This window comes from Heloderma suspectum, chromosome 10, assembly GCF_057233095.1.
Source record: "Heloderma suspectum isolate Gila_16-S chromosome 10, 16-S_ref, whole genome shotgun sequence".
Lineage (NCBI taxonomy): Eukaryota > Metazoa > Chordata > Lepidosauria > Squamata > Helodermatidae > Heloderma > Heloderma suspectum.
Genome location: NC_139467.1, coordinates 43,283,934 through 43,311,134, shown reverse-complemented (window position 1 = coordinate 43,311,134; position 27,201 = coordinate 43,283,934). Strand labels below are relative to the sequence as shown.

Sequence of the window (27,201 nt, the reverse complement as noted above, 5' to 3'; positions counted from 1 at the left end):
CACATATTCTGTAGGGTGGAGGTGGCTGTTTTATGTTGCAGATATCCAAGGTCTCACTGGGTACTCAGAACTGAATTCTGTTGTTGTTTGTATTCTGGCACATCCATGTAAAAATGTAAGATGCTGTGTGAACATATCTTTGTATTATACTAGTGGCCCATATCCAGCAATCTGGCCAATAAGTTACAATTGGTATGTAATGGTAACCTACCCAGGTCTTAATGTGTGCTGGGGTTTGCCAGAGTAGAATCCTGGAACATGCGAATAAAAGTACCAGTGGGCATGTGCAGAATACATTTGCCTTGCTACTGAACTACTGCAGTATGTCTTCCTTTCTATATACACTTGGAAGTAAGGACCCAGGCTTATCAGCCATGTGGAATGAAATCCACAGAGGCCAGAGCCCCTGAGATCCCTCTTAGAAATTACGCACATATCCCTCTGCAAGGTTTGAAAGTTCAACTTGCAGTAAATTATAGTTTGCTGTCTTTACACAAAAAAGTGATCTCTGGTTTGGTATAAATCAACAATTGGACGTTTCCGTGCTCTGCGGAGGAACTGTGTGCCTAAAGCTCATGCCTGCTTATCTTCATAACGTCACAAGTCATGTTTTGGTAGTTGGTTTGGCCTCATACGGACGAACCCATAGCCCCTGCTACTATCCTATTTGCCTCTTTTATTTTAGGTCTACGTACTGTATTCCTGCAGTATCTGATGCAGTTGAGTCTGGGTTCTTCAGCCACCTACTGAAATGTGCACCTATTTGGCCCATCCTTTCTTCCAGTGCTATGCATGCTTCTCAGTATGAGTGGAGCACGGTCCCTGCTTGCATGAGCCATGGCATTGTATGGGGGCGCCGTTGCGAAGGACATAATGGGGGCAGGTGGGCGTGCCTCAGTGCTTGCAGTTCTGGTTCGAACATTTGCCGTGACCTTCCAAAGAGGCAATGCTGGACAAGGCTGAAGTGGGTTGCTGGCTCAGCACACAGGAAGCAAAGCAGCCTGGGCAAGGAGCTGAGACTTGCATGTGTGTGCTTCCTCAACTAAATTTTAGGCTCTCCCACATCCTACAGCTCTGCCAGTGGGAGCCTGTGCCCTCTGCGATGCCCCAGCATCTCAGCCAGCTCAAAGCTTTGTTTGGGTAAGTGCTTTCAACCATAATACTAGGGCCAACACTTTTTTTCTTTTAAGTAATGGGAGCTGCGTACGCTTCCTGAGCTATTGTACAATATATCTGTCCACTGGAAGATCACCTACCATCACGTCTGGGCTAAAGCTTCAGTTTGGTGCCTGCAGTGCAGCTGCAGCTCACATTTTTTAAGGGGGAGGCAGAAATGCAGCCGGTAAAGCTTTTCCTGCGCATGAAGGCGAGATGCTTCACCTGCTGCACTGGGGGTGGGAGGACTGAGGCCGCGCTGAAGGGCGCAGGAGACGGGCGGGGAGCCTTCTGAGCGCCGATGGAAATGCGCTTTGCACACGCCCAGACCTCCTTCCCATCCTCCAGCCCGCCTGGAGACCGGGTTGCAGGACTCTAGCTGACAACGCCAGCGGCCCTGTGCCACCAGCTCTCCGGGCCACAGACGGCCCGTAAGCGGAGGCGGGCGCGGGGCGTTGCTCGGCTGCTTTGCAGCCGGCCCCTTCTGCAGACAGAGCCGCTCGAGCGCAGGCTCCGCCGACGTCCGCGGGAGCTCCGCCACCGGGCCAGCCTCACCCGGCTCCCAACGCCGCCTCCGTCTTCGCTGCGGCGCCCGGCTGGCCCTCGCCTCGGCCGCCATCGGCCCCGGCGGCGCGTTTGCGCGGCGGCGGCGGCGAGGAGGGAGACGGCGAAGGCGCTCCCCGCGCCCCACCAGCCGCCCCCGCGGACGCAGCCGCCGCCGGAGCCGCCCCGCGCCCGCCCGCGCCGAGGTCAGTTTCGCGCCCCGGCCGCCCGCGGAACGCGGCGTTCGGCTTGGAGCGCGGGCAGGGAAAGCGGCCCCGACCGGCCCGCGCCGGCGTCCATCGTCGCCGCGCGGGCGGCGGGGCGAGCGCGAGTTCTCCCTTCGCGGTCGCCCGTGGAGGGCAGCCCGGCCCCGCCGGCCGCCCCCGGCTGTGCCGGACTACAGCGCCCATCACCCCCGGCCGGCACCGTAGGCCGGCGGGGCCGGGGGGCGCCCGGCGGGGCCGGGCTGCCGGAGCGCGAAAGAAAGGGCGGATCCCTCCCGCTGCCCAGAGGCGGAAGCCGCGGAGACCTCCGCAGACCAGGCCGCCGCGCGCCGGCCGCGTTCCGGCGCCTCCCGTCGGGCTGTCCGGGCGATGCCGGGGCGCGGGCAAGCGCAGCTCGAGCCGGCGAGGTTCCCCGCAGCGGCTGCGCTGCGCTGCGGGCGCGGGAGGCCCGCGAGCGCCTCCGCCCGCCCGCGGGGGTCAGGCGGGCCCTCCGCAGCCCGCCGCCGCCGGCCTCGCTCCTCGGCCGGCCTCGGCGTGCGAGACGCGCCGCCGGCCCAGCCCGGGGCTGGGGGCGATGGCTGCGGCGGGCCCGGGGCGCAGACGTGCCGCCGGCGCCCGCGCCCGGCTCTGGCCGCTCTCGAGCCCGGGCGGCCCCGCCTGCCCCGCAGCGCGCCCCTGCGCCCGGGGCCGCGTCCCGGGCCTCGGACGGCCCCTCGGGGCTTCTTGGCCCCGGGCGAGTCAGCGCCCAGCGCGAGCTGCTGCCGATCGCTCAGCTCCCGCAGCTTGGGGCAGGCGGGGCCGGCGTCCGCCGCTCCTCTCCACGGGCTGCCCAGGGGGCGGCTTCTTCGCCCGGGGAGGATGTTCTCCGAGACGGGGGTGGGGGTGGGGAGGACGAATCCTCCCCCCCCAGGAGCGGGGCCTCCAGGCATGTGTTCCGTCCTCACCTCCCTAATGGGTTGGGCTGGGTTGGGGGGCTTCCAGGCGGAGCTTTATCGTGCCATCCTCCTGCCGCGCTCGTGGAATTGGGTGGGGCCGGGGGTGTCCAGCTGACAACGTCTTCCACTCGTAGCCCCCCTGTGCTTTCCCACCGCTGCTGCCATCTTTTTCCTTAGCACACCAAAAAAAAAAAAAAATTAAGGAGAGAAAGGTAGAAGAGCTGCGCGCGGCTTTGGACTGGCAGCGCTAGGAGCCCGCAGTCAACCTTTTCGGCAAGAAAAAAGACGGGAGCAGCGGTGGGGAAAGTCAGGAGGGCTACAAACAAAAGCCAACAACGTCTGGACCCCCTAAAATTCCACGAATGAGGCAGGATGATGGTACTGTAAGAGCCTCATCCGGAAGCACCCTAGGAGACCCCAGGGGCAAATGTGGCCACCAGAGGAGGAGCAGTTGCTCCTGCCCCGCTCCGGTTGCCAGCCCAGAGCCCAAGAGGTGTGCACCTGGTGGGCCTTGTTGCCTTAGTAACCCTGGCAGTAAGAACAGGTGGCTGTCCACTTGGGGAATGAGGATGAGGCCTCAACTTTCATTCCCTTCTCAAAATGGTCCTCCTGGAAAATGCACTCGTTTGCCATTTCCTTTTTATCTTGCCCTTCCGTCAAGGTGGCCTACGTAGTTCTCCCCTGCTCATTTTAACATCACGGCAACCCTGTGAGGTAGGTTAGGCTGAGAGAGAGAGAGAGAGGCTGGTCCAAGATCACCCAGGGAGCCTCATGGCTTAGTGGGGATTTGAACCTGAGTCCAACACCGTGTAAACACTCCCCTGTGCTGACCAACATCCCATCTGCAGGGGTGGAACCAAGGTGCGTCGTGGAAGAATACTTGTAAAATCACTCCTGAACCAGAAAAACAAACTGAGCAGATCCCTCTCTTGGATGAGGACAGGGTGGGTGGCAATGATTTTCCTGAGTGGTGAGAGAATCAAGGCGAAGTGCAACCAGTATTTGAGTTTCTTTGGAGGGGAGAGTACAGGACACTTATTTTCATAATATTTGCTTTATTTACAAGTCTACCAGTAGATCATAAGTGAAGTGTGTTCCTGTGTGTGATTTTCCCCAAGGTCTGACAGGTTTCTTATTCAAACAGGTTCCTGATTATCTCCTAACCACTATTAGCTGCCCTGGAGAAAGTACCAACCATGATGGAATATTAACTAGAGATGTGCCTAACAAAAGAAATGATTGGTTAGCCCTCATAACATTATTGACTTGTTTATTAATATCACTGCTATTACAATTCAGAGGCTGTCCCACTGCAGTTTCATTTTATTGCTGAGCTATACAGTCTGCAAAAGCATGTGGTGCAACGCTTGCTGGATTGTACCACTTCAGGGGCAGGGTAGAGGATCACATATTTGAACGTTCTTCATATTAAAAATAGATACGCATCTTTCCCTGTACCTGCAAAGCTGACATGTTAGGTAGGGAAAAGGTAGCTTGGCTTTTATTCACGCATTCTTTAACTGAAAACATACATAAGAGCCATGCTATGCTATTTCTTATGGGAATAAACTGAATACACCCAGAAAAATATCAATCCGGGCAAGACAGCGGTACTGCTCATGGGCAGTTTGTCCGGGTGAGTGGTGTTCACCCTGTTCTGGAAGGGGCTGCACTCCCCATAAAGCAGGGGTGGGGATCCTTTTTCAGCCCGCTGGTCAAACTGCAAATTGGAAAAGGTCTCAGGGGCCACATTTAATCTCTGGGGAGGACCAAATGTGATTACTACCATTTTAAGCCTACTCAGAAGTAAGCAGGACTGAATCACTCAGCAACACTTTCAAACGGCATCCCGGTTACCAAGCCTCTGCATATGTACTCACAAGCAGGTCCCGTGCCTGCCAAATGCACACCTCAGTTCTGTGCAGCAGCTCTCCTCCTTCAAAATACTCAGCTCAAAATCTCTGCAACAGCCCTCTGCAGGATATTTAAAGGTTTTTTGCCTAAGTGCCCTCTTATCTCAGTGCAGGCATTGGAAATAAGAGCAAAAAAAAAGCTTGCAAACTGGATGGGGAGTCCTTGGACAGCTTGTGGCTGAGTCTAGAGGTTCCCTGTCCCTGCCCCCAAATTATCATGTTTGTAGCTTGAGGGTGCTTGTAGATCCATCTTTCTCACTAGAAGCCCAAGTATCTTCGCACAGAGCACCTTTTACCGGCTTAGGCGGCTAGATTACTGCAATGTGTTACATATGGGCTGCCTTTGAAGACAGTCCGGACACTTCAGTTAATACAAAATATGGTAGCTAGAGTACTTACTGGAACTGGGCATTATAACTTGTTACGCCAATATTGTACCATCTTCACTGGCTTCCACTTCATTTCCAGGCCCAATTCAAGGTGTTGCTATTAACCTACAAAGCCCTTTGCAGCTTGGGGCCACAGTATGTGAAGGACCGCCTGTCTCCGTATGTTCCTGCCCTGAGATTATCATCTTAGGCCCTGCTCCAGGTGTCCCTGCCTAATGAGATTTTGCAAGTAGCTACTCGTGAATGGGCATTTTCTGTGGTGCCCCCAAATGGTGGAATACCATCCCTAGAGAAGTCTGCCTGGCACCTACTTTGATGAGCTTCTGGCCTCAGGCAAAGACCTTTTTATTTTCTCAGGCCTTTTAATTTTTAGCTACTGCTTGTTTTCCTTTAGATGCTATGCTCAGACCGGCATTTTTTTTTAATTGTCGTTCTCCATGTTTTAGCTGCTTTGATATTTATCGCTCCTTTTAAAGTTATTCTAAAAATGTTGTTGTTGTTGCTTTTAAATCCTTTTTTGTCTTAAGTGATTGGTTTTATTGTGTTTATTTTTATCACGTACGTTCCCCTGAGGGCTTCAGCCATATGGTGATTCATAAATTGAATGAATTAGTGTCCATATAAACAGGAATGAACCAGGACATGCTGCCTCCCACGCCCCTTCTAAGCTGCCTATGTCCCGGTTCATGGTGGCTGACGACACCCCAGTCTGGGCCACCATTATGATTCTGGGCATGAGGAAGTATGGTGACTGTGTATGATGTGAGAGTCTGGCCGCTAGGAGCAATCCAGTGGCCCTTAAACGGTGTCGGCGGGGCCATAGGACATTTCAGATTCCCAGCTCCGAGGTCAGAGACAGTGCTGTGACCTTGGGAGGGAGAATTGGAGCTCCGCCCCCTCCCCCTCACAGCCAGTGCAGAAAGAACCACACCAGCTGCCCTCCAAGGTCGGGAACTTGGCCTAGGAGAGGGAGGAAAGGGGGCGTTTTGGTGGGCAGTAACGGGAGGGGACTGGACTGGAGAGGCCAGGATACAAGCTATCCTGAGGCCTCTCCGGCCTCTTTCCTTCCCCCTCCAAAGCGCCCCAGCTAGATGGGCAAAAAAGTCTGTCTAGCACAAATGCCGAGCGGGAGGCAAAGATCCCCTCTGCTGCTCCTCCCACTCTGCATTGGAAGACCGTAAGTCCAAGTTCAGAGGCTTATGACCATTACGATAGGATTGCGCCCTTAGTACCGTTTGCAACAATAAGAACTTCACAGGAGCCGCACTGCATCAGAAGAAAAGGTCTATCAAGTCCAACACCCCGTTTCCCTCAGTGGCCAACCAGATGCCTCCAGGAAGCTCCCAAGCCAGGCACGAAGGCAACAGCTCTGGTCCTCAGGGGGAAGCTGCTTCTGGGCCAGGACCAGTTACAATCCATTTAGTGATTGTAACTAAGAGCTGCCAGCGCTGTGATTCGTCTCACCCTTTTAAAAAGTCGCCTGTGGGCCAGTTTTTACTTTCAGCTAATTCAAGTAGCATGGCTTTTCCTGGATTGCCCCTTTTCAAGCTGCAGGTGAGTGGGGTCGCTTGTTTGAATGCTTCCCCATGGCTGGGGTGGTCACATGCCCTCTTTTATAGCAGACAGTCCTCTTTTTGAAGAGCTGTCCAGTTCAATTCTGGTGCAAAGATAAAGAACCATCAGAACTGTTTCCCATCTATAGTTAGCTCCTGGAGAGTAGACTGAATGGGCAGGCATATAGGTCATCTGGTCACAGTCCTCTACACTAGGGTGAGATTGACTGTATTTCTATGTAAATTATAATAAATTCTAAATGTGCATGTATAACTATAAATTTGCATGTGTACATTTGTATCTTCTCTTTGGCCTCTTTTTTGGTGATGCGTTTCCTCTTTTTTGGTGATTAATAAGTGGCCACCCTACCCACGGTAGGGTATGTGCAAGGTGGTCCCCCCCACACATCCCGTGGGGGTGTAGTCCAACAAGCAACCCCTTAACTGCCATAGCCTCACGTTTTCCTGATAAGGGAAAATGTCTACCACCTGACTTTCCAGAATGTTTAACTGGGCTCCATGATGCCGTTGGCCAACATCACGCCTTGTGGTAGCCAATTTCATTAAAAACAACCATGGGGCACACACCGTGGATGTTGAAGTGACAGGGCTGGAGGGAGGCCAAATGGAGTTCTTATTGCTGAACGATGTTCGCTGCTTTTGTCCTCAACTGCCCCCATCTTACGTTCCACAGAATCTACGGGGCCAAGGGAGAGCGCAGCTGTTGGAGCTGCATCGGCATATAGCGGTTTGGCTTTCAGCATGTGGAGGAAGAAGTTCTTAAATGTCTGTTGTGTGTCTTTGCTGGATCTCTCTCCCAAGTGTCTTTCTTGGTTTTTATTCATTTCATTTCATTTCTATACCGCCCAGTAGCGGAAGCTCTCTGGGCGGTTCACAAAAACAAAGCACAAAGCACAGCATAAAACAATATAAATAAATAAATATGGTTTTTCCTTCCATAACTCTCCCTAACAGCACAGTGAGTCTTATTCCCCACACTGCACAATTCTAAACTGCCTTCCCTCAAATATGTTTTCAAACTGGGTTACGGATAGGAGCCCAAGTGTTGCAGAGCAAGTTTGTCTGGCCACACTTGAGACAGAAGACAACGACCAGCTTTAAACAGGACTCTTACTTCATATTAACAGAGAATATTGAGTGCAGTCTCAGAAAAGGCTCTAATCCCTTCATTTTAAGATTTCATAGATATAAATTTAAACTTCTACAGTGAAGTAGGAACTCCATCAAAGAAAAAGAATGAAATATCTAGCCTTTGCTTGATTCTTTTTCTCATTCTTTTACTTCCTCCGTGCCAGGGGTGAGGAATTCTTCCAGCCCCAGGGGCTGGATTGCCTTGTGGGATGTCCCCCAAGCCCCACCCCCTGATGCCATCAGAGACCCTTTCTGCATGACAGTGTGGCATGGAGCAACCCCTCCATGCCCTCTGAGTGCAGAGAAGGGGACCCCTTTCTCTGTGCAGAGGGTGCTTCGAGACAAGGCTTTTAAGGCACCATTGCCCTGCCTGATACAGGGGATTTTACGGAGAAAAAGATGGAATAACTGCATCATGCTTTCTGACTGTTAGTGCTAAGAGCCCTCCATCTGGAAGCATCCACAGAGAGGCATGGAGACGGTCCTTCCAGGGAATGCCCTTCCCTTGTCAGTGCTCAAGGAAGGCAGCCGTCCTCTAGCGCTGACAAGGGAATCTCACTCTTACCTCTGGCCACTGATCGAAGATAAGAGCAGGATTTCCCTTGTCAGTGCCAGGGGAAGCTCTTGCGTCCAATCCCTGCTGAATGCTAGTCTGCCATCTGTATCTCTAGCCCGAGCAGATGCCAACTGGATTTCTCTCCCAAGCCAGGTGTGGCGGTACTGGCTGCTCCTCCATGGTTTGTCGCTAGCACCTGGGGTTCAGAGGTGGGCTGCCTTGGAACATGGAGGCTCCATTGAAGGAGATAGCCCTTGGTTCTCACTTTTGAAGTGCCACTTCTCTTTAGGCCTGCTCTTGCTCCCGGTGCCCTGAGACACTCCTGGCGCATGGTGTGGTCGAGAGAGACGCCTGCTTGAAGGATGGAAGAGAAGAAGAAGAAGAAGAGCCCCAAGGCCCACCTCGCTCAGCCGGTGCCTGCAAGTGCTCTGCGCAAGCTGCCTGTCGTCCCTGCTAGCAAGAGCACCTCTTTCTCCCTGGGGATGCCTCACCTCCCTTCTCCAAAGCAAAGAGCCAAGTTTAAGAGGTCAGTGCAAGGCTGGGGCAGAGCCACACAGGGCAAATCCTCTGTAAGGGATTTGAACCCGGAGCCTGTTAGGCAGGGTTGCCACTGGCCGGAGTGTCAGCTGCGCAGCCACTTGCCGTTCGGGTCTGGAGTGCATGGGTTCATCTGGGCCAGGAGGCAATGTGTGGAGCGTGCTGCATGGCAGTGAGGGGTTCAGACGTACTGGGCGTTGAGGGGGCCCTGCAGGCCTGTGTTTGCCAAGTGAGGCCCAAGGCCAGGACCCCTCTGGAGACGGTTTTCTAATTCCCCACCAGAGCTGGAAAACCGGGTGGGGCTGAGCTGGAAGTTTTCACCTTGAGAATTTTTGTCTTAGAATGGGTGTATGTGTGTTTTCAGGGGGTGAAAGTATTCATACATGTTGGAGGGGCTTTCTAGGAAGCAACTACCACAGGGCCCCCTAGGAATGATGCTATATCATAGCACAGCATCCTCTTAAGGGGGTATTCAGGGGGAAGCCAGGCACTGAGAGGACCTGCACGCTGACATGGAAAAAGAAAAGAAACAGGTCCTGCTGCTGCCCGGTTCAGCTCCCCGACTTGCAAGTACCCCCTGAAAGATATCCCCAAGATGCCCCCTAATCACTGCCTGTGAATAATTTTTGGTGGGGGGGAGGGGGTTGTTGCTCAGCCCTACAACACAGCACCACACGGAGGAGTTTGGGTTGCGTCTTTGTTGAGATTCGTGAAGATCTCCATCTGCATTCCCATCCGGATGTTCAGCGGCACAAGCAAGTGGCTTATGCCAGGCTAGGTCCAGTTGGCAAAATTCCCCGATCCTTGGAAAGGAAAAGGGAAGTGACACTAGGGACAATCTTGGAGGCCATTGTGCTCTGAGACGGGCAGGCCAACTTCCTGCCCTGGGCTTCGTCTTCTTCTTACTGTTGCTGCGGGGGGTTTTGTCCAACGCAGGGCAAACAAGGAAAAACAACGAGCCCCCCAGCCCGGCGGGAGTGCGGGGGCCGGGGTGAACACCGCCCTGCAGCACTCGTTTCTGACCGACGTCTCCGATGTGTATGAGATGGAGGGGGGCCTCTTGAGCCTCTTGAACGACTTCCATTCGGGGAAGCTGCAGGCGTTTGGTAAGTTCCTCCGTGGGATCAGAAATCAGCACTGGCAATGATGATTGGTGAGAGAAAGCCCTCTCACACATACCCATTTCTGGGCAGGGGTGCCCCGTGGGTTTGCGTCCCCCCTTCGCAGTGGAGCTCACATTCACGCTCTGAATCAGCAACATTTTCATAGGCTTGTTGGGAGGAGAATATGGGGTTCCCCCTGACTCCCATGTCTGTTAACCTGAGCTCTGGGGAGTCTGATGGCTCTGGTGTCAGTGGGGCGGTGAATCCGCTCTGGGTTTCGGGCAGAACTCTAAAGGGATTCTGCAAAGCACCTTGGAGAGCTCCTTTAGCGTTCTGACTGAAGCCCGGAGCAGATTCTCCACCCCACTGACATCGGAGCCCCCGCCTCCCCTGCCCGAGCTGCTTAGGGCGGGAAATTTGAGACGGTTTTGAGCAAGCGGGCTTCAAGCCCATCTCTTCATGGAGCTCCTGGGTGGCTCTAGGCACCCAAGAGCCAGACGAAACATTCTGCTAACAGTTTTCCTTACTCTTATGTAAGTGTGCATGGCTCCTATTTGGATTGGGATCACTTTGCTCCAGGAGAAGGGGGTCAATTCTTTGTGAGGGGATTAAAAATAAGAACAAAGTCTCCCCTGGAGCATTCCTAGTGCTAACACTCAAGAAGCATTGTGCAGCTATTCCATCTTTTTTCCCTTAGTGGTTTTTTTTCTAGTAAGAAAAACAACAGAAGGAGCATTGGGAAAATACAGGAGCATTATGCATAGTAGACATCATCATCTGGACCCGCTGTAAAATTCCATGAACGAGGCAGTGCAGTTGGGCAGTAAAAGCCTCGTCTAGAAGTACCCCTTGTCTTTCTCAGCCTCTGTTCTGTATCTTTACTGTAGCTCTGACATTAAAAATCAAACTGATTCAAGACAGGAAAAGGTCGTACTTCTTCACACAATGGAAATTAACTGATGGAACTCACTATCACTGGCTGAAATGGCTTTAAAGGGAGAATTAAATAAATGCATGGAGGATCATAGAATAGTAGGGTTGGAAGGGGCCTACAAGGCCATCGAGTCCAACCCCCTGATATAAGTCTATCAATGGCCATTAGCCATGATAGTGAAGTAGAACCTTACTGCTTAGTGGTAGTGTACCTCAATAGCAGATGCTGAGGGACACTGTTGAGGGCTATTGTTTAACATCCTGCGTGTGGGCGTGCCAGAAGCATCTGGATGGCTACTGTTGGAAATAGGATACTGGGGCTAGATATACTGGGGTTAGATATACTGTTGGTCTGATCTGGGCTGCTCTTATGTTCTTAAAGGAGGCAGTATAGTGTAACCCACCTTGAGCCCAGGAAAGGACCTTAAATGAGTATCAAATACTAACCTGCCAGTTAGTATTTGCCTGCCTGTATTGCGGGATTGCTGGGATGGGGCCTGTGGGGGTTCCCCATCTGGCCTTGCCCACTCTCCCTGGCCCCGCCCAAGGGTGAGTGCTGAAAAAGGCAGCCTTTCTCTAGCACTGACAAGGGGCGTCTCTACACCAGCTTAAAATCCGGCATTTAAAACAGGGCTTTCTGCTTCTGTTTTACACGCAGGATCACGACAACTCCCTTTTTCACGTGCTTCCTTCCCCCCTCCCCCTTCCCCCTCCTTCTCCCTGTATCTGAGTCTTCCATTGTCTTTCATGGATCTCGCACTACTTCCTCCTCGTGCTACTTTTCCTCTTTTCACGGAGGGAACTCAAGCGGAGCACAATGGAGTAATTTGATAGCTCATTATCTGCCATCTATTTAAAAACAGAACAAAGGGCATTTAGTGCAGGGAGACGCGTCATGTAAAGAGCCCGCAAACTTCCGTGAGGGAGCAATCTCAATCACAGGAGAAAACCTCCATGTGAAGAAGCCCGAGGGGAAAGCGTTCGCTTTCTCCATGCACAGAGAGACGAGGAGAAATCACAGAGAAAGGGGCCCTAATGATGTCAGGACCCAGCTACAACATCTGGAGGGCCGCAAGGCCCCCTCCCCCCGAATTGTAGCACCAAACCATGCCTTGCTGTTGCATCTGAAGTGGTTCTCTGTGCAAGGGAAGTGGGCTTTGAGAGTTTGTTCCAGCCTTTCCCAGAGGCTCTGTGGATGACCCCATGTTTCCCACCTGGTTAATGCAGGGAAGGAATGTTCTTTTGAGCAACTGGAGCATGTCCGGGAGATGCAAGAGAAGCTGGCACGCCTGCACTTCAGCCTGGATGTCTACGTGGAGGAACTCGCTGAGGACCAGAAGAAAACTGTGGCTGACAAGAACCTGGATCAGCTCCTGACAAACGTGAGTGCTGTGAGGAACTCTGCTATCCCCTGCCCACCAAGGGATCCTCTCCCTCTCTCCCTTCTTCTTGTTCAGCCTGGGAATAAGTTGTGGATGTTGACCAGCTACTGCTTCAGAAAACTGGTATGGCTGGTTGAGGTGACATTTTTTAAATGAAGAGAGCTATCCCCCTGAGCAGCTGCAATGTTTGTGAGCATCCATGACATCCCAGTGACTCAGCTTTTGGGTAGGGCAGGGGTGTTGGACCTCTTTCACCTCGAGGGCCAAATTAAATTTTGGAGAAGTTCTCAGGGCCAAATTCCAGTGGTGGGTAGGATGAAGGCAAAACGGGCCGTGCCAAAAATATCCACCTATTTTAGCTTCGAGCTCTTCCTGCCAGTCACTCAGCCTTCCGAGAGGCATTCCAACCTTGGAGAATGGGGGAAAAACTGGGCAGAAGCCAGAAAGCCGCCAAGCATTTGGCGGTCCGGGAAAGGGGAGCAGGGGAAGGAGACGTGGCCATTTGGGGAAGCTTGGAAGGCTGGATCTGGCCCCAGGGCAGTCTGGATCTGGCCCACAAGCCTGAGCTTCAACAGCCCCAGTGCCGAGGATGGGGGTGTTTGCATGTATTAGATGAAATCAATTTTGGGCTTATTATCTAGCAAAATTACCATCATCCATCCCCTGGCGGGAGGTGTTGCTCCATGTGCCTCCAGTTTGGTTGGTGGCTACTTAGGGTGTGGTTTCCTTTGCATTGACGCAACATGCATGGAACTCTGTTAGTCAGGAAGCCAATAGACCTGCTCGCTTCCCAACTTTAGGAGGTGGGTTAAGATCTTCTTTTTCAGCTTGAAACTGTCCAAGGAAAGTGTCTAAAGCAGGCGACCGGAGTCTGTGGTTGCCTCTCCCATTTCTCCAAGTGTTGCCAATAGCAGCCACAGAGGTATCGGGTGTGGCTTTTCCCCTAATGGGGCAAGCAGCAGCTGTGGGGGGCAGGGGATTATTTTCACCTGGAAAATGGTGCGTGTGGAGCGGCTTCTTAGAAACCCTCTCCTGGCACTTACAGCTCAGAGCCATATTGCTGCTCTCTTGGCCAAAATGTAAGGAGACAGAAGGTGCCATCACAGAGCTCTGTTCCCTCATCTAGTTTGGCCCAAAGGCGGCTTTGCATTTGGGGAGAGTAGCCAGCAACCCTCTGCCCACCCCCTGCTTGTGGCAGAGAAGCCCCCCCCAGCCAGGCGCGTTTGCTGCGGCGCATGGCATGCAGCTGCCGAGTGCCACACATGAGCTTCTCCCGCCCTCCTCCGGCAATCTCAGTAGAATCCCGCTGCCCCACCGGCCCCAGGGAGCTCCAGCTGCCCCTGGCTTGGCTGCCATGTCTTCCAGTTGAAGAATGTGGGGTTTCTGCCCATGGAATCTGCATTTCTCCCAGCATCACGTCCCTGATTGGAACGGAGCATCTCTGACCATCAGTCTCAGCTTCTCTTGTGCGCTCATGGTTTATTCTCTCTGCTTTTGCAGCTGGAAGAACTCAGCAACTCCATGTATCCTTCTTCTGGGGCTGAATGCATAATTCCCTGGAAGGGTGGGGGGAGGAAGAAGGCAGCGGGGAAGGTGGGATGTTGGGTGGGGTTCTCTTCTAGAGAGGAAGGAGTCTGTCTCCGGAGTAAAGGCTGAAGTGGGCCACAGTCTAGCTGTGTAAAGCAGTCTCCAGATTTGTTGGACTACAACTCCCATAATTCCCAACCACTTTATACGATAAACAGTTCAGGGGCAGGGGTAGATGCCAGTGGAGGCTGGTGGCTCCGATGTCGGTGGGGCGGTGCATCCGCTCCGGGTTTCAGCCAGAACTCTAAGAGTTCTGGCTGAAACCCGGAGCGGATGCACCGCCCCACCGACATCAGAGCCACCAGCTTCCACTGGCAGGTGCTCTACTCTTGCTCCCACCTTCTGAAGCAGCAGAGTTTAAAGGCAAAAGTTTGGGCTACTCTTTGGGGCTACCCTTTTGGGCTACTCTTCCTTGCGGGCATGGCCTGGAGAAGGGGCACATCCTGGCTGGAGACCCCGGCCTCTCGTTTCCCCTTAATACGACACCTCAGACAAAAGCTCCACTTGGCAGAAAACCCCGACTTGGAAGACGCGTCCACAGTCTAGAGGAGGAAGCGCGAGGAGGCTGCCCGGTTTGTCCGTCGGCCTTTTTCCCTGGGAAGCCTCAAACCAAGGAAGCTGTTTGGCTGAGCAAAGAAGATCCTTGTATAGAAGCAGCTTCCGACCAGTACGGGAGGGCGAGGAGGCTGTACAGAGTCAGACACCACAACCCAACGTAGGAAGGCAGGAGTGAGAGAACAAGACCTGTGTTCAGGCCATTGGCAGGGTGGCGGGGGGGGGGGGGGTTGTGGGAAACGAGCCCAACTCCCGGAGAGCCAGCTGGGGAGAGGCGGAAACTGCGGACACAGCGTGGAAGCGAGCCCGGGTCGGGGGGGAAGTCTCCTGCACCCCAGGCTGGTGAGTAAACAGAGCGGGGGCTGCAGCGTTCTGTGTGACGTTGCAGGGGAGGCTGGGATGCCCTTCTAGAGCCACGCAGGGCTGCTGCCTTGGGTGGCAAAATGCCTCTGGAACCGGGCCAAGTGCAGGCATTACTTAGAATCTGGGTTGACAGCGTCTCCTCTCCCCTCTCACACCACCGAGCAGCGCATCCAACGCTGATGTAGTCATCTGGCCTGCCTCTCCTGCTAGGTGGGCCATCGACTGCCAGCTTTTATTTTATTATTTTTTACACACAGCCTGGCCGTTAATGCACTTGACCATTCGTCTGGCGCCTCAACATCATTATTTTTCAAAGCCACCCCCAACACTTTAGGAGTAGCATAGCTGCTCTGGGGTAGGGTGGCCTTCCCCAACCTGGCGACCTCCAGGGGTGTTGGACTACGATGCCTATCATCCCCATTCAACTTCCCCTGCTGGCTGGGGATGATAGCAGTTGTAGTCCAAGACATTGGGAGGTCACCGGGTTGGAGTCAAAGGAAGCGATTTTGTGACATCCGTGTAGAGAGCTGCTCTACTGAGCTACAGATCAAGAAGTTCAAATCTTGCCTCTGCCATGAACTTACTTGGTCATCTTAGGCAAGCTGCTCTCTCTCAGCCTCAGACCCCCGTCTATAATATGGGGAACTATAATGCTGATTCACCTTACAGGGTTATGGATTACAACTCGATCATGAATGTGAAGTGCTTTGAACGCTTGAAAAACACCATAGAAATGTTCAGGATTATTATTGGGATCAGCCAAATCGTGGTCTGCCTGGCCCACTTCTGCTACAAATGGGAACCAGTTTCCCCTGAGGTCAGAAGGAAAGACTGCATGTCTGCGCAGAGTGTGAGAGGGCTTCCGCACTAGGGCTTCTGCTCAGGTTCTCTCCATCTGTAGCGTTGTGCAGCAAAAGCTGTAACCAAGGAGAACCAACACGCCCTCTGCTGCGTGGACTTGGCACAAATTTAAATAGCTGACATGAACAAAATGGTATCGCGTCCATTGTACCATCTGCTGCTTCGCCACAACCTCGCTCTGTTCCCTTTCGCTATGTGGCGGTATTTTGGTTTCTCGTTTAGGGTTGGGTTGCATGTTCTAAAGCCATGTTACTGCAGGGAAGGTTTGCATCTTCTGTGCAACTTTGTTTGGGATTGGGCTATAATATTTTAACAAAAATGCCAGCAGGTTTTCTTAAATCAGAAAAAGCCATTTTGTACATCCGATGGCATTTAAACAGTTGGTGTCCCTGTACCAGCTGTGCCCCTCGAGCTCTCCAAGTGCTTCTGCTCTAACAACATTAACCTACACAAATAGTGACAGAATGTACATTGCTGACTGCCTGCATTGAATCCATTGAGGACAACAAGATGAAGTGAGTGCAAGGAGCCATTAAATTACAGCCCTTCAGAATTATTTTGTTCTTATTAATGACTATTAGTATTTAATTTAAATAAAATGACTACATTAATTCGTTGCTTCTGATTCCACTTTGACTGACATTCCAGGGTTGGGAAGTGGGAGGCCCCCTTTGCTTTTGTTTTTGGCAGAGGAAGCATGAGCAGGATGTGGTGGTCATAGACCTGGGAGCCCTGGGGACAATGGCACTAGCATTTCCTCCTGGTGCTGTAACATCTGGCTCACTCATGCAGCTTCTCCCCCCCCCCCCCACTTACGGAAGACAGAATAGCTGCCCAATCCCTTGGAGGGTTTGCAGTGGAAGCCCTCCGTCTGGAAACATCCTCTGAACATCAGAAGCTGCCTTAAACGGAGTCAGATCCCTAGTCCATCTAGCTCAGTGTCATCTACACTGATTGGCAGCAGCTCCCCAGAGTCTTTCCCAGCCCTACTTGGAGATACAGGGATCGAACTGGAGCCCTTTGGCCTGCAAAGCAGGTGCTTTACCACACAACTACAGCCCTTCCTTTAGAGCAGGCTTCTCCAAGCTGGTGCCCTCCAGATGGGTTGGACTACAACTCCCATAACCCCCAGCAGGAGGGGTTGGAGAAGGCTGCTCTAAAGGAATTACAGAGGCCACCAAATAATTCTCTCAACTTCTTTGTAGTGGGAAAGCTCAAAACAGGAGCTTGGACACAGAAGAGACTTGTGCTGAAGGCTGCTTCTATGAGCATCTCTACACCAGCCTAAAATCCCGCATTTAGAACAGGGCTTTCTGCTTCCGTTTCAAATGCAGGATCACAATGGACTCCCTTTATACCTGCTTTCCCCCACTTATCTGAGTCTTCCATATGTGTCATTAAACGGCAGCTAGATGGCACTGTGGTCTAGAGGGAACTCATGCGTGGTAATTTGATAGCTCATTATCTCCAATCTTTTTACAAATGGAATAAAGGTCATTTAGTGCGGGAGACATGCTGGAGGTTGATGATGTCATTGAAAGGGCGTGCAAGCTTCCCTGAGTAACCCATCTCAATAGTAGGATAAAAGCTCCCTGTGGAGAAGCCCTATATTGTGTGGGGAAAGATGGCTGTAAAGATATACACAACCTGATGTAGGGTGGCCACATGTCCTCTTTTGCAAGGGATAGTCCTCTATTTGATGGCTGCCAGAGGACCAGACTCTGTTTGCAGGTGTTCCCTATTTGAAGGGCTGCCCCGTCCAATTCTGGTTTAAAGATAATCGTAAGAACAGTTGTCCATCACCAGTTAGCACTTGAACAGCAGGCTCAACAGGCAGACACACAGGTCACCTGGTCCCAGTCTTTTGCACTCTGGTGAGATGTGCCCTATTTCTAAGGCTAAATTTGTATCTATTCCTATTATAGTTTGGTGGCAACACAAGAGAGGGCCTTTTTGGTGGCCGCTCCCAGACTGTGGAACTCCCTGCCAAGGGGGGTTAGGTTCGCTCCCTCTCTGCTATCCTTCTGACAGCAAGCAAAGGCCACTTTCTTCAAGGCCTTTGGCCTGTAAGTGGGTCTGTGGTTTGGCTGCTGTTTTTATTATGTAATTGTTATGTTTTTATTGTATTTTAATGTGTTTCATTTTAAATTATTTTTGTAAGCTGCCTTGAGTGTCATTTTTTGGGTAGAAAGGTGGGGTATCAATCAATATTAGCATATGCAAATTTGTGTCCTCTTTTTTGGTGATGCATCTCCTCTTTTTGGGAATTCATAAGTGGCTGACCTATTAGAATGGCAGGGATCTGGGCCCCAGCTCAGACCATTACATTTTAATCTGAAGGGGCTGATCCAATTCCTCCTTAACTGCTACGTTCACTCTGTTTCAACATGGCTTGTGCAGAGCAACTTTCTGCTGGCTTGTACCTGACAGAAGGACCCAGGAGAGAGAGGGCCCTTCCAAACGGAAGACTCCTAGCACTCCAAGGAGAAGGCCTTGTGTGGCTGTTCCGTCTTTCTTTACTTTGCGGATTTTCCATGGTAAGAAAACAGACATAAGAAATGGTGGGAAAACATGGGAGGGTCACAAGAGGAAGACCATGGTGTCAAGGTGATGGTGCTCTAAAACCTCATCTGGAAGCACCCACGATCCAAGAGAAAAATGTATGGCTTGTAGTATCCATTGTATTAGTTAAAATATATTGTACATGTGCAACTCTTTGATGACTTCAGTTGACAAGCAGGATAGAAATCCACTAAATAAAGTTGAGAAGCTTTTGGGAATAGCATTACAACCATGCTGGCTTCATAAAACCACGAACCAGCGAGATTTCTCTTGGTGCGTGTGGTGTGGGTTCTATATGTTTAAAGAAACTGCTTAGCTTTCTTATTAAACTACTAATGGTGAAACTCATGCCAGGCAGTGGGAAATTAAAATTTCTGCATAATTCTAAGGCATCTTCAAGAACACGTACAATGTTTTGTTTAAAAAATACTTTAGTACTGGAGAGAGCAATCCTATGGCCGCTGGACACTGTCTAGAGGGCCATAGGATATGATCCTTTCCGGGAATTGACCTTGGAGCCCACGCTCTGAGCTCAGTTCTTGGAAAACCGCCTGCCCCCCTACCTCAAAGAAGCCCCGGCCGCCACGCTCAGAAAAGGAGGGCGGAGCAACTGAAAAGGGGTGGGACTGGGGGTGTTCCGGGGTGGGGAGAGTGGAGCTGCGCATACGACTGGGATAGGTGGATGGCGCTGGGCTTTGGCCAAGAGCGCGAGAGAGCTCCTGGGTGGTGACAGGTCAACCTCATAGGGCTGTTGTGAAAATAAAAAGGGAGGTGCTTTTTTTATCCCACTCTTCCTTCAAAATGTAATAAACAATATTATGTAGAGGCAGTTACTTTGAATCCCTTCCTTCTGCTAGTGCTCAACACAGCCCTGTTGATAATGTTTATTTATTTATTTATTCATTTATTTATTTATTGAATTGCTTAATTGCCCATCTGGCTGGTCACCCAGCCACTCTGGGTGATGTACTGCAATACAACAGTTTTAAAACAATAAAATTCTACATTAAAACATTGTCTCTCTAAAAATACCCTAACCGGCCCCAAATGCCTGCCTGCACAACCACATTTTCAGGGTGCGGCAGAAGCTCATTAAAGAGGAGGCATGGTGCAGTTCCCTAGGGAGGGAGTTCCACAGAGTGGTGCCACCACAGAGAAGGCCCTCTCCCTTGCCTCACCAGCCTAGCTGTCCTGGCCAATGGGACAGAGAGCAGGCCATCCGAGGAGGCGCTCCCTGAGACAGGCTGGGCCGGAACCACATAGGGCTTTAAAGGTCAAACCCAGCACCTTGAATTTGGCCCGGAAAGCAACTAGTGACCGGTGCAATTGCATTTAAATGGATGAACACACAAGCCACTAAAAGCAACGACAGCCACGTGGCCCGCGCCCACCAACCCCGGCTGGGGAACGCAGAGGGCGGGTGAGATCGCCGCCTGGCGCCCACGCTTGGGAATTGCAGGAAGTAGAAAAGGAGGCCGGCTGCGGGCGCGGGGACGTGCGCGGCGCGCTTCGGTGACGTCATCGGAGGGCGCGGTTGCGCCGACAGCGAACGCGGCTCCGGTTGCTCGGGGACGAGCGTGAGGACGATGGCGGAGCGAGGGGAGCGGCGGCGGCTGAGGAGCGTGATGGCGCTGCAGGTGGGGAACGAGAATTGCGGGTGGTGCAAGTGGGCCGGCCCGGGAAGGCGTGCCCATCAAGTTAAAGTGTGTGTGTATAGAAGCAGGGTTACTAGTCCTCATGGCTTGACCTTAAATGCCAATATTTTAGCTTTTCCCTTCTGGCGACCCTGGAAAGGAGTAAATTAATTGGGCCAGACTCAAGGTGGGATAGAGTATTTTCTGTTTGCCTAGATGTGGGTGAACAGCTGAAGCTTTCGTGTTCATTCGGCTCTAATCCAGAGGTACTGCAGCACTGCCGGGGATGCCCTCCGTCCCGCTGCGTCAGGCTCTGCCCCTCAAGACCTCTGCTCAAGGTCTGTGTCTGAGGAGACCTGGCAGTCGTAGGTAGGAACGAGAGAGCCCGCAGTCAGCCCTCCGTCCTGCAAATTTGAAGGCCATAGCTTTGATCCTAACTTACTTTCCCAGAATGGACTAGGGCCTTCCTGCCTCCCCTTTCTCTCTGCAGTCCCCCTGTGTGCACTGATAATGTCCTGGGTGATGGGAGCCTGGGGCGTGGCATGGGAGGTATAGATGGAGGGGAGAGTTGGTGGAAATTCCCTGGGCCGCTGCTGCCCATTATGTGAACAGAGGAGCAACTTGGGATCTAAGCTACTTTGCTTGAAGCATTTTGCTTTATTTATTTTCAATAGAAATTGTGGCTGCTGTTAGATGTTCTAACAGCAGGGAAGGACAGAGACATAATCCTGTGGCTTTCCTCCTTTTCCTTTCTTCCCTCCAGCATCTCTGGGAGAGCATGGTCCTCCATGGGATTGGTGGCAGGAGTAGAGAATATTAGGCTTGCCGACTTGCTCATTGGCCTTGCTATGCTGCCTTAAACAACAGTCTGGCAAACATGGTGAGAGATAAATCATCTACATTTCTGCTTGTCAGGCTGTTGTTAAAGGCACAAAAGCAGTCTTGGAAGAAGAAAGCAGCAACCCTAGTAGGCTAGCCTGTGTGACTTGGCCTTGTGGCAAGAAGTGAGCTACTGGCCCTTTATTCCTTTCTAATCTGTGATTATTATATTATTTTTATTGATATTTTTCTTTCTAGGCTTCTGTCAGGGGTTACCTCACCAGGAAGCGGTTTCAGAGCTTAAAGGGGGAGTATGAGAGCATTGTAAAGGAGATGGAAGGGAATCTGGACTGTCTGCAGTGGAGCAGATGTTCTCTGCCGAGGCCTGTTTTTCTCCCAAAGGTATGATGGTTCATACTGCTCTTGCTGAAAACTGGCAGTGCATGTGCATTCTTGGGCTTTCAGTTGCACCAGAAAAGAAAAGAACTAGCTTCCATAAAAGGAATAACGCCACTACCATTACAGCGTTCTAATAGTCTGGTAGTGTAGATGACAAGGAATTCTATGCAGGTTGGTGAAGGAGGGGCAGATTGTTCTTCCACTTGCTTCCCATGCTAGCTGTGGAGAAGGGGGTTCCCCCCCCCCCACCAATGGCCAGAACAGAAATGCAGCAGGGTGGTGTTTCCATGCTAGAAGTAGAGGAAGAAAAGCCCTTTCCTCTGTGACCAGCACAGCAACACAATGGATTCGAATTGCTTCCTCCCTTCTCTGCCAGTCTGCTTGGCAGAAGCCCTTTTTTAAAAAAACTAGGTTACTAAGAGCCTAGTGGCCTGCATTTCCATGCTGGCGATGGAGAAATGGGAGCATGGAACCCCAGGCTACCAGCCTGTTAGCAGGCTGTTAACTTTTGCTGGCTTATTTACAAGGCTGTGCTATTGCTGCTTTTTTTCCGTTCCTTTCCTTTTTTTTTTTTTTACTAAATGTAAGAATGAAAAGGCACACAATGACCTTGGGTTTCAGCTGGGTAGAACTAACTAAATGGATTAACTTTTCAGCCCAGCTGCCCTTTAGATAACACTTCCATGGGATGCAGTGATGGCTGGTAGGGTACTTTGGGTTAATGGAGAGCTGGGCAGATGAAGGATGGCACCTAGGCCCGTCCCTTGTCCGTCCCCCATCCCCCCACCCCACCCCGTCTTGGTCAGTAGATTAAAATCTGTGTTTCCTAAACTTCTGCCAGCTGAAGCACATACTTATTCTGAACTAGAACGTGAAGCAAAGATGTGCTTTTAGATTGTGAGAGGGTAACAATTTCATGCACTCACATGAGCCACTGTCTCCTTCCACACGTGTTTCTGCTCGCCTCCTGCATAGGAGGGGGTGGTATGCAGCTGCTTTTGAGAATGGCTGTCTCTGGGATGGCTGAATGGTCCAGTTACACCTGATGCAAAGAGGGAGCAGAATTCTCTCCCTGCAGTGGAGGCAGGTTGGGAAGTAGGTAAGGCCAGAGCAGTGAATGTGGGGTTGTGGGGGGGAAGCAGGCAGCCTTTTCCATTGATGGCTAGTTTGGATTCATGGCATCCTTTAATTCAGGGATGGGAAAGCTCTCTGGCCCATGAGCCTAATCCAGACCACCAAGGTTCCCCATCTAGGCTGTGGCCACCTCCCCCAAACAACGCCCCCTGGAAGCTAGCAGGGAAAGAAATTCCCACTAACAGTGGGGATTTCCCTGTGTCCCGCTCACCCTCCCAATTGGGAGGAAAAGTAGCACGCTGGGGAAACCCCACTAGGCATTTTCTCTGTGCACAGAGATGCACATCTGTGCTCTTCTTTGCACAGAGAAACTATATTATCCTATCGGGGTGGGGCTTCAGCGGAAGGACTGCCCCCTAATCTCATTCAACTGCTGAGGAGTGAGCAGGAGAGCATTCCAAACCCCGTGGGCCAAACAGCTCCCTATCTCTGTTTTAATTACTGATTTCATTAATTTTTCTCTGGACTCCATTTGGGCATTAGTAGATTAAATGTTGATGGACTGTCTCTGGTTGCAAGATTTGTCAAGTTTCCGCTACTTGGAGTTGAATTTCAGAGTACCCTGTTATAGTAAAAACAGCTGGGTTTGGTGCCATAGACTTTCATGGCATCAGCTTACCTGGACGCTAAGATCATCGTCGGAGGCCCTCCTCCAGGATTCCTGCCAAATGAGGCAAAGCAGGTGGCTACAAGGGGGAGGGCCTTTTCAGTGGCGGCACCCCATCTGTGAAATGCCCTCCCCAGAGACACTCACCTGGTGCCTACATTATGGTCATTATGGTGCCAGGTGAAGACCTTTTTATTCTCCCAGGCATTTTGAGAACTGCTTTTAGATCTTCGCACTCTTTTTTTTTTTTTGCTGCTTATTCTAACTTTGTTTTTTGTGCTATAGTGTTTTTATTCCTTGCTGCTGTTTTCATCTTGGTTTTATTATTTCTATTTTTATTCATTGTTTTATTGTTTGCATTTTGTGTTTTCAGTGTATTCTACACTGCCCAGAGAACTTGGATTATTGGGCAGTTTAAAAGTACAATAAAATAAATGACAAACAAATATATGGTGGCTTAGGCATTCATGGGCGTTGTTGGATGCAGTGCTGAATGGCTCATGCCCATGAAAGCTTGCGTCACAATATGTTTCATTTTCGTTAAGGTGCCACAGGACATTTGGCTGTACTTCCAAATGCAATATTGCACCCCCTGGACAGAAATGATCTTGCATTGGTGCATAGTAATGTTTGACCCCTTGCTGCCCATAATGCTCCTCTCCCTGTGTATCTTACAGTCGGTCCGAAAACCATTCAAAATTAAGGAATTAAGGGGCCAAGAGGCAGGCTCCAACAAGTCTATGTCACAAGAAAAAGTAGAAGAACTTTGTCAAGAGGAGTTACTCTGTGAAGAAGAGTGTCATTGTGAGATGCAGCTTCCAAGCCCGCTTCCAGCTGAGCTGGTGGCAGAAGCGGAAGCTGGTGACGTGAGGCAGAACCTAGAGCATCTTGTGGACAAGCCCTCTGGGGAGGCCTGCAGCCTGCCAGGACAGAAGGGGGAAAGCAAGGACCCCAGCAATGTGTCCTCTGAATGGAGTAGCACAATCCTGGAAGTGGAGTCTCCTAGGCTGAGCCAGGGTGAGCCGGGTGGATGGGACTCCAAACCCCCTTCCATTATGAAATGTTGGCCTTTTGTTTGCTATGCAACCATTATTTTTCTGAGAGTCCTTAGAAATAAATCTATGATTTACAGAATTAGCATAAGCAAAGCTTCTATCCCGAGAACCTTACAAACTAAATTTGGGGTGGGGGAGGAAATAGGAAGGAAAGGGAGAAGCAAGGCTTACAAGGGATGACTTCTTGACTTTGATCTCTTTTTGTACAGAACTTCCTTTCCGAAAAGTACAAGAGATGCCCCAAGCTATGCCCGACCTCCAGCACTACCGACAGCACCTGGCCATGGAGCTGCTATGGCTGCAACAAGCGATTGTCAGCCGTAAGAATGTAAGAATAGCCTATCGGAGCCATATGATGATTTCTGTACAGGGGGAGGTTCATGGGGGCGAGGTGGGATTTGTTTATTTATTGATTACATTTCTGTACTACCCAATAGCTGAAGCTCTCTGGGCAGTTCACAACCCATAATTATCCAAAAGCCCAACTGCAACCTCTGCACTTGTTTGCTCTTTTTGTGAGGTGATACCTACTCTGAGCAAGGGATGTATTTCAGCATCCTTCTGCTACTGGGCAAAGAGCCAGTGGGTTTGGGGTGATCGCTCTGTTTCTGTCTCTTAAAATCAGTGTGTGTGTGTGTGTGTGTGTGTGTGTGTGTTCAGCTACTAGCTGTTACATTGAACAAATGCTTAAAACTACTAAAGCAGAATGCTTGTCTCCATTGGAATCTAGTGGATTAAATGGTATGCTATTGCGTATTACAATTCTAAAATTTATTTTAGAACTAACACTGCATTGGGCGTTGTAAAAAATAATTCTAACAGATGTATTGACTGGATTTCATCTGTATCTGATTCCTTATTTTTCTTCCCTCTTCTTTCCTTCTTCTCTTGCAGTACTTGATCCTGAAACAGAGGTTGGGGAGCTCACAGTGACTGCTAGTCTGGGGGTACAGCCCATGGTCCTGTGCACACAAAATTGGAAGCGCACATTCTTGCCAGCCAGTAGTGGAAAGAAAGCGTTAGGGCTTCAGGCAAGGCCTGGCTCCCTCGGGTTAGCCACTCTGCATGGATCCTGACGGAGCTCAGCTTTGAGGCTTGTGAAAGCAGCAGAGAAGACTGGAGATTCTCTTCAGACTGCAAGTCCAAGATTTGCCTGTTGCAGGCATGCTTTTGAAATGGCAGCCAAGAAGAACAGTGTTCATTGTGGAAGTTTCAGGCTCCGTTTCTGTAGACTCCGCTTGTGCAGTTGTTGATGGTGGAAAATCCGAGCTTGAGGACTTTGCATGCGTGGTTTTACCAGCCGTTGCAGAACTAGCTGATATCACAGCCTCCCCAACTGCTACCCTCTGTGTGTGTTGGGCTGCAGCTCCCATAATTCCCAGCCAGCATGGCTATCGACCATGAAGACCCCCTTTCTAAGGAAACTTTTAATAGTTAGACTGGCAAAATTCCATTGGATACTTAGCAAGCCCAATTCTCATTATCTTTAATTGTCTTAATTTTTTTATTTTAATAGATTTTTTTCTGTAAGCCTTACCGAGAACCATTTTTTTTGGCTGAAAAGCAAAGGTAGAAATGTCCTAAATAAGTGTGCTACTCTATTTGTTTGTTTTTCTTTACCTCACTCTTCAGTTGAAAACTGAAGCTTCTAGAGTGGTATGAACAAGATGAGTAATAAGGAGGACAGTCCCCGCACTCACGTTTACAATCTAAAAGGCAAAGGGGATAAGGAGGGAAAAAGAGAAAAAGCAAACTCTGGCATTTCTTAAGTTATGAAGTAATTCTTTTAATGTTCAACTTGAGGACAAACAGTTCAGGGAGAGGAAGTGCCAAATGGAGCTGGTCTTTCGGAAGTATAGGGCTGACTCCCCTGATGGGAGCAGTGATGAACAATTTCTAAAATGTTAAAAACCCCAGGGGCAGGGACCACTTTTTCCCTTTTTTGAGCCCCCCTCCCCCCATTATGGGACAAAAGGAAATATACCATGTATAAAGGGAAAGCCAAGGTACATGTCAGCATTGTCTTCCTTCCCAGAGGACTGGAGCTTGGTCAGCATACATTGATGACCATCGCTACATCTTGTGGTAGTGGATTCCATAGTGAAGACGTCCTTTCTTTTATCTGTCCTGAATCACCCACCATTCAGCTTCATTGGATGATCTTGGGTTGTAGCATTTATTTTATTTGTACTCCAGCTTTTTACCAAGAAAAATGGCACTCAAGGTGGCTTTATGACTCAAGGAGAAAAATGTCTCCCTGTCCACTTTCTCCACACCATGCATAACTTCATACATCTCTTTAAAGTCTAGCCACCTGCCTTTTTTCTAAGATGATAAGCTTCCGAAGCCTTAATCTTTCATCATGGAGAAATTGATCATTTTGGCTGACCTCTTCTGCACTATTTCCAGCTCTAGAGTATCTTTTTTGAGGGCCAGCGAGCAGACCTATACATAATATTCCAAGTGTAATGCCATAGGTTTGTATAAAGCAGGGGTGGGCGACTTGTGGGCCTCCAGATGTTTTGACCTACAACTCCATCAGCCCTAGCCAGCATTGCCAATGGTGAGGGATCATGGGAGTGTAGGCTCAAACATCTGAAGGGCCACAAATTGTCCACCCTTGATAGAAAGGTATTATGGGACTGGTAGCTTTATTTTCTGTTCCTGGTCCCCACCATGAAATTTGCTTCTTTTACAGCTGCCACACTGAGGCAGTGTTTTCACTGCGTTATCTGCCACAACCCCAAAATCTCTTTCCTGGTCAGTCACTGCCAGCTCAGACTGCATCATTATATATGTGAAGTTGGGATTTTTTTGCCCCAGCATGCATCACTTTACACATGCTTACATTGAACTCCATTTGCTGTTTAATGCCTGTTTTCCCCAGTTTGGAGGGATCCTTTTGGTACTGTTTGCTGTCTCTCTTTGTTTTAATTGCCCTAAATTATTTGGTATCATCAGCAAACCTGGCCACCTCACTTCTCACCCCTAACTCTAGGTCATTTATGAACAAGGTAAAAAGCACTGATCCCAGTACAGTTTTTGTGGGACTCCACTGTTTATATCTGGCCACTGTGAGAACTGTCCATGTATTCCTACTTTTTCTGTTCAAGCAGTTACCAATCCATAGGAGGGCTTCTCTTAATTCATGACAGCTAAGTTTGCTCAGGATTCTTTGGTGAGGGACTTTGTCAAAAGCCTTTTGAAAGTCAAAGTAAGCAATGTCTTTAAAATACATGGGAGATTCAGG

At 50.5% G+C, this 27,201-nt stretch overlaps 2 protein-coding genes across 8 annotated transcripts; both read left to right on the top strand.

Annotated features, from left to right (window-relative positions):
- The first annotated feature begins 1,643 nt into the window (after positions 1 to 1,643).
- On the top strand, positions 1,644 to 16,359 carry CCDC28B (coiled-coil domain containing 28B). 7 transcript variants are annotated; one of them, XM_084816089.1, is made up of 6 exons: positions 1,644 to 1,904; positions 8,710 to 8,946; positions 9,894 to 10,063; positions 12,221 to 12,375; positions 13,876 to 13,898; positions 14,454 to 16,359. In XM_084816089.1, the coding sequence occupies exons 2-6, from the start codon at positions 8,783 to 8,785 to the stop codon at positions 14,506 to 14,508; spliced, it is 567 nt and encodes a 188-aa protein (XP_084672215.1). In that variant the 5' UTR covers positions 1,644 to 1,904; positions 8,710 to 8,782; the 3' UTR covers positions 14,509 to 16,359. The 7 variants fall into 7 exon arrangements, with proteins under 7 accessions (XP_084672215.1, XP_084672212.1, XP_084672210.1 ...); XM_084816086.1 differs by having other exon boundaries at positions 16,091 to 16,358; XM_084816084.1 differs by having other exon boundaries at positions 13,787 to 13,898; positions 14,454 to 16,353.
- Positions 16,360 to 19,823: 3,464 nt separating this feature from the next.
- On the top strand, positions 19,824 to 25,552 carry IQCC (IQ motif containing C). The gene is made up of 5 exons (XM_084816079.1): positions 19,824 to 19,940; positions 21,015 to 21,158; positions 23,574 to 23,913; positions 24,161 to 24,279; positions 24,846 to 25,552. Exons 1-5 carry the CDS (start codon positions 19,890 to 19,892, stop codon positions 24,882 to 24,884), a joined length of 693 nt encoding a protein of 230 aa, XP_084672205.1. The 5' UTR covers positions 19,824 to 19,889; the 3' UTR covers positions 24,885 to 25,552.
- Positions 25,553 to 27,201: the final 1,649 nt, after the last annotated feature.